Here is a 6,986-nt window from a genome sequence, read left to right on the forward strand (position 1 = left end):
CATATGCTTCACAACAAATACTTTTTTTGTCTGCCTATCCCAGAAAATTATTGCTTTCTTTCTTTTTTTTTTTTTTGTCATTAAATCATAGCTATGTACATTAATACAGTCATGGGATACAGTGTGCTGGCTTTATATACAATTTGAAATATTTTCATCAAACTGGTTAACATAGCCTTCATGCCATTTTCTTAGTTCTTGTGTTAAGACATTTATAGTCTACATTTAGAATTATTGCTTTCTTATTGTTAGTCTGTCTCCCATTTTCTAGACTACCTAAAAAAAATTTCCCTCTTAACACTGTACATTAGTGAGACTTTCACATGAAGGTAACCCAGTAGAGAAATTCAAGACCTCTGACTCGTAATTTTAAATGCCATATTATGATACACTATTAAGCAAAAGATTCTTGTGTTATTTGTTTGTTGGCCATTACAAATTTGAGTTGAGGCACAAAACTTTTTATGCTATGACCTAAAGAGCACAAGATAGACGTCTGAAGGGAACAACTCACAGCACCAACAACCCCCACTGCCGCCCAGTGAGGAATGAGCTGGGACCCTTATCATAAACAAATGACTTTTTGAAAGTCAAAAACTTAATACCTATAATGAACTAAACTTACTAATTGTGGAGGGTTAGATTAGGGGCCTAGAAACCATAGCTCATATCTCTCAGTATGTGTGGTGGTGTCAAAACTTTAGTCATCTGACTGCAGTTATCTTCTGCTCTCACCCTTCTCCCTTCTGCTCTGCCCCCATGTCCACAAGCTCTCGGTTCAATATTTCTTAGACCCTTGCTGCTTAAACGGTCCTGTACCAACCTGGAACCAACTCCACAGAAGCAGTGTTCACACATCTGGTTAAGGTGGACAACTGAGCATGTGAAGACAGTCAGTGGGGAAAGTCCCTCAATGACACCATCCCCTCTCACTCCTCACCCCTCCCCCATTGGTATGCTACTGTTTAAAGAGCAGTGTATGGACCAGTAATAGCATCTTCTTGTTAGAAGTATATAACCTCAAGTCCTACTAAATCAGTCTGCTTCAATAAAATCCCCTGGTGATTCATGTGCATATCAAAGGTTGAGGTCCCTATATGCGCCCCCCCTTTATTTTGAAACAGAGTCTTATGATGTCACCCTCAGTAGAGTATCGTGGAGTCACAGCTCATAGCAACTTCAAACTCTTGGGCTTAAGCAATTCTCTTGCCTCAGCCTCCCATGTAGCTGGGACTACAGGCACCTGCCACAATGCCCAGCTATTTTGTTGTTGTTGTTGTAGTTGTCATTATAGTTTAGCAGGCCCAGGCTGGGTTTGAATCTGCCAGTTCCAGTGTATGTGGCCAGCACCTTAACCACTGAGCTACAGGCGCCTGTACTTCCCTTTTGAAACTATTTCTCCTTTTACATGTCTCATGGCACACAAAAACATCCAACAACAATAATGAATGCCACTCAGCAAGACACAGCCACACATTGACAAAGATATATCTGTGAGACACTGATATACCAAGGTTATGAAACCTTACTGAGTTGTTTGTACAGTGCTGCCAGTGTAAGTGTATGGTGGCAAGTTTGTGAACTTGAAAGAACACGGAGTAAGAATAAGATGGAATGGGGAGGATGGTCAAAAAAAAGATGGAATCTGGCAGGCCAGGGTAGACATGACACAGCTGGTCTGGTCAGCTGGTCGGTTTAGGTCCTGCCTGACTTTCACCTCCTGTCTCCCATTCTTACTATTTTGTAAATTTAGATCTTGAGTAGTTTAGGTGCCTTGATTTAGGAGATTAACTTTTGAATTGGAATGTTGCAATGGGTCACTGAGTTATGCTGATTATTATTTAAAATTAGGGTTAATGTGGTCTTTGCTTTGAACTTTTATGTACAAAACTGTAATTTGGCTACTCTTACTGTTCTCCAGACTCACTGGCTTCTGACAAAGTTTGGTGGACCTATCCCCATCTCTGCATATTGCCTGACAGTAACAGATGGCTGGACCCCTCGTTGTTCAATAACAAACTTAATTGTCATTCCCTGTATGATCACAGCTCTGATGGCCATTCTAGAAAAAGAGTTTCAAAATTGCTTGGAAGGGTGGATGAGGCACTGGCATTAGTGCATAGCTTCCCCAAAAGAGTACATCAAAGGTGACCAGAGAGATAATTCAGCAATGAGGTTATGTAGGTACATTTCTAGGATGAGTTTTCTAGGATGAGTTTGCAAATTTGTCAGACCTCATGTCCCCAGATACAGGTACCTCTTCTTCAGCTTTTTATAGATTGTTACAGATGTGAGACTGTTTGCAGAATCTCCTTCAAATAGAGGAAGCTACTGAAAGACAATGACTGTTTATTAATCTTCTCTCTGAAAAACTAGCCATGTGGTTAGAATAAAGGCTTTGGGGACCCGCATAGAAATCTTGGATCTGCTACCTACTCTGTGGGTGACCTCAAGGAAGTAACTTAAGTCTCTCTAAACCCATTTCCTCATTTCAAGAGAAGTATGACAATACACGGAATCCTGAGTGTTCCAGAAGACAGCATGTTATGCAAATAAACCTAAGGATCCAGCAGGCCCTCCGGGTGACTTCTGGCCATTTTGAAATACAGAGTCTTTGTACACAGTAGATGTTCTTAATAATTGCAGTGTTAACTGTGAATAGTTACCCACTGGCAAGCTATTCAGTAGACTCGTCTTGGCTTTAGGAAACGCTTTTAATAACAAATTTACTGATACCAAAAAATCCCCCCAAAACTGTATCCTAGTTTACAGTCCCCTTCTAAAGGGGCTGCTGTGCTGAGTGGAGTACTAGCATTTTGGAGCTAATAAGTTTGTCCCTTCATAGCAATTTTTTCTTGAATTTAAAAGGCTTTGATAAATTCTTTAGCATATATAATATATAATTTTTTAAACTATAACACTCTGCAATCAAGCACAGTCTCACTTCTTCATCAGGGTCCACATCCTTCCCACAAGAACAGAACTGTGACATTTCCTCTCCTTTTCTTCTAAAAAGTAACCTAACCACATCACCGTCCTACCCACCTGCAATGACTATGACTAACAGATGAAATCATCCAAGCCTGTCTTTACCCAGTGGGACCTTTGATGAAACAGGCTCAAAAATAAATCATTTTTTGGCCTAATAACCTGTTGGAAGTGACTTTTAAAAGAGGGTCAGTTATATACACATTATCACACACACATCCCTCTGTCCAACTGCTTTATGAGGAGACGCCTATTAAAATAATTACCTTGCAGAATATTCTGTTCCCCAGCTAAACCTAGTGAGCTTTTAAACACTTGCTTATCCAGAGTCTGGAACTCGGCACTTCTGCCGCTGCTATCTTTTAAGAGTAGGGATAAGACTCCTCTGGGAAGGAGGAGTCTGGGAAGAGGCTGTTGCCATGTCCGGATTGTCAAGTCAACCCCACTCAGCCAAATAAGGATTTGGGGCGGGTGCCAGCGGCCGTCATCTCTACCATTCCTGAAGGGCGACTACCACTCACCCTCAACACAGGAGACCACCTCCGGCTCTCAACTGGAGCCCAGGGCAATTCATTTTTCTTTTCCTTGGGTGCCAGTCACATATTTACCATCTGCAAAACATGATTGTGCCCTTGTAATGAAAAGACGGCAGCATGAACGGACCTGTCAGTCAGATGTGAAATCCTAGCGGGAAAAGACAGTGTCTTTCTCAGCCCTGAGTGCAGTACCCCAGACACGGCTTGGTGCTCAGTATGTATGTCCCCAATGCCTCAACACAGAAATTGTTGCAGGAAGACGAGGCCCAGTGGAGAGAAAGAGCACCCATACACGGTATTTAAGAGGAAAAAGGCTTTTACACAGCCAGTGGAGCTACCGCAGAGAAGAATTCAAAATGGCCACGCTCCCGACTGGCTTGGTCTTTCCCTTTTTATCTCCAGTGGAAAAGTTCCAACCCACAGGTACCTTTCTCTGGTCCGTTTGCCTCAAACAGGAGAAGCTGTTCCTTCCCCCCACAGAACTACAGGATTTCACAGAAGCAGAAATTTCCAGGTCCTGGGAAATTAAGTCTACAAATTCCTAAAAGCTGAGTGGCCACGGAGAGGACCCTGCAGGTGTATCCTTGGGGTCTCCTGTTCCCCTAGACACTGTTCCTGGGTATCCTCTCTCAAAATGACTAAAGAAATGGACAAATGGAAGGATGTAGAAACAAGAAATGAATGCATGGGAGAGCGAAGGAAAGACTAGGAAATCAGAAGAGGAAGAAGGCAGGAGCCAGGTGCATGGGCCACTCGGTGTTGGGGTAAGCCGCTGTTAACCTGAGCGGCCACGCGGGGCGCTGCTGTCAGGACCTGACAAGGCCACAGGAGCCTAAGTGCTGACATCTGAAGATGATTTATTCACTTCCAACTTTTCTGTTGTAGGTAAGTTGGGGAACTGGACTCCCTGGTCTGGTCAAGGACCCAGGACGCTGTGCACGCAGTGAAGTGTTGACTAGCTATAAATTTAGTCTAGAGTAAAAATGCTTTAAAGATATAACCACTTTAAGATAGGAAGATGCTGGTGTAACCTTGTAACCTCTGAGGAGGGGTCGAGTAGTAACATTGCTGATGTTGACTTTGACTGAGAGAGTAAAAAGTAGCAGTGGGACACAGCGGGGCGCGGCGGGGGGCGGGACGCTCTTTAAGGAGATACCCTCGCTGTTCTCTGGAACTGCTGACATTTCTGTAAATACAAGTGAAACTGTAGAGCTCTCAGTTGACTGGCTTGAGTGACGGGCGTTTGAACTCTTTGGTCCTTCGCCGCCGGTTCCCTTTTTCAGGCGTCTCTCCCCAGCCCTGCCTTCCTGCAGTCACTGCGGAGCGGGAGCGGGAGCGAGCTGGGGGCAGCACGGGGCACCTGGGACGCTGGCCCCCGGCGGCACCGGGCCGGAGACAGGTGCGGCAGTCCCACCCTCGGGTCCCACTCCTGCTCCAGGGCTCAGCCAGGCCTCGCGCGGTGGACGCGCCGACCCGGTGATGTGGAACCGCGCCTCGAGCTTGTCCTGCGACCCTGTCCCTGGTCGGTGCCCCACAGCCGGCCCCCATCCCTCCCCTCCAACCCACGGTCCGAGCCCGGGTCCCCACCGCCGGCCGCCGCGAAGACTACCGCGCCCCCGCTCCAGTCCCCTGGGGCCTGGCTGCTGACACGTGGGCAGAGTCCCCGCGGCACTCCTCCCACGTGGGAGGCGGGGGGCGGAGACGGTGCCCGGGCGGGGCGGGCACGCCGGGCCACGGGCCGCATCCTGCCCCGGGCGCACAGTGCTACCGGCTCGAGCAGGGACCTCGGCGCCTGCTCTCGGGCAGGACGGGTGAGCGAAGGGGACCCCGCCTGGAAGGGCTCCAAGTTCAGGGGGCGCATTCCCGCTGCGCCGTGAGTGGTTTCCCTGGCCCGAATCCCGGGAGCCCTGGAAAAGTTGCGAAGGAGGCGGCATGGCCGGGCAGCCTTATCATTCTCCCCAGGCAAGGAGCCCAGAGAGAGGATCAGGTGTTTTCAGGTTAACTGCCAGGTGAGGCGTCGGGGCGGCAACTTTCGGGATACGCACCCTGGAGAAATCTTCATAAATCGATGGCTTTACTGTTCCAGGCTGGAGCTTTACTGCTGCCTTGGGAATGCTTGTATCAACGGCTTGCAGTTAGTTAACTAAGTCTGGGCTTCGCCTTCCGGAACAAACAGGCCTTTTCCTCAGGTGGGAGGGCTGTGGTGTGGTTAACCCGGGTTCCTCTGCTTTTATGAAAGGGCGCCCAGTTCAGCCCGGCGGCGCTGCCAAGGGGCCCCTCCTGCCTGGTCACAGCTCCAGCCACCCAGAGCACAGCGGAGCCGGGGAGGGGAGCAGGAACCGGCCAAGGCTCCCCCTTCTCTGCTCTCAAAACAAATACAGTGCTGGGCTGTTAAAACTCTCAAAATAGTATTAAGACTTTCCCGCTTTTCCAGCTCGGTATAAATGGACGTAGGGCCAGCAAGAAAAGCCAGAATCCAAGAGAAAACTTTTCTTAATTTTTAGTCACTGCACAGGGTAAGTATTTAATTCCCTGCAAATGGGAATAATTTTTTTAGAGTGTTGGAAAAATTTTGAATTAGAAAACATAACTTTCATGCAAGCTCCCTTGGTTGAAGGGACACACTTGGGTGTGTACACAGAAAGTTTTGCAGGTGTTCAGATTCTATATATATCTGGTTGTACCGTACTGGCGGGAAACAAAAGATTGTGTGTTATTGTAAACTGAGAATGGAAGACAGGGGTATTGAGAGAGAGAAGAGATGCTGATCCATGGATGTCAGGATGCTGATTCGGATATTTTATGGAGACAGGACCAACTTCATAGTTCTCCCCAGGAGGTGCATGTGAACTTGACGCTGAGAAGTCGCTTGCTACTTCTGTGAGGAGCTAACCAAAAGCACACAAGTTTGGGGAATCTTGATAGCTTCTTCCTATTGAGTCAGAAGTCTCTTGAGATTTAGTTTATCTTCCTGTTGGTACCTGAAAAGGAGTCAAATTCTCCTTTCTGGGAACTTTCCACAGCCACACCCTTCTCCTTTAGCAAACTTTCCATAAACCAGATTCTGTGGCTGGGCCCCTTTAAAAACAAGCACATTTCCCCGGCTTCCCCTGACCACTCCCAGAGAGAGGCCATCAAAATAATGTCAATTTTCTTTACCTGCCTGTACCTCCCCCCAAAATGGGTTAAATGCTCATACAGTATTTGAGATAGTCCTATTCTTTTCTCCCAAGGAGGAACATATCAAAAGTGTTGTTTTTAAAAATAAAGTCGTAACTATAAAACACCTTAGTGTAGCCAGTAAGAAGAGTTGAGAGATAAACTTTGATCAGAGTGGCGGAGCACCCAGAACCCCAAGTGAGGAAAAATCATATTCACAAGCTAATCATTTTGGCTAGGTTTCTGTCGGTGAAGTGAAACCCAGAATAAGACAGTTCTTCAAACTTAGTGGGAAAAGAGGTA

At 46.8% G+C, this 6,986-nt stretch overlaps 1 protein-coding gene across 2 annotated transcripts in view; it reads left to right on the top strand.

Annotated features, from left to right (window-relative positions):
• The first annotated feature begins 5,456 nt into the window (after positions 1 to 5,456).
• MCOLN2 (mucolipin 2) overlaps positions 5,457 to 6,986 on the top strand; it is a 59,708-nt gene continuing 58,178 nt past the window's right edge. For both annotated transcript variants that reach the window (XM_023509860.1, XM_012801630.1), the window contains exon 1: positions 5,457 to 5,533. In XM_023509860.1, the coding sequence (XP_023365628.1) occupies positions 5,457 to 5,533 (77 nt within the window). The remainder of the gene's footprint in view (positions 5,534 to 6,986) is intronic.

Source organism: Otolemur garnettii, unplaced genomic scaffold (assembly GCF_000181295.1).
Source record: "Otolemur garnettii isolate 467f Iridium unplaced genomic scaffold, OtoGar3 scaffold00010, whole genome shotgun sequence".
Taxonomy (NCBI): Eukaryota; Metazoa; Chordata; class Mammalia; order Primates; family Galagidae; genus Otolemur; species Otolemur garnettii.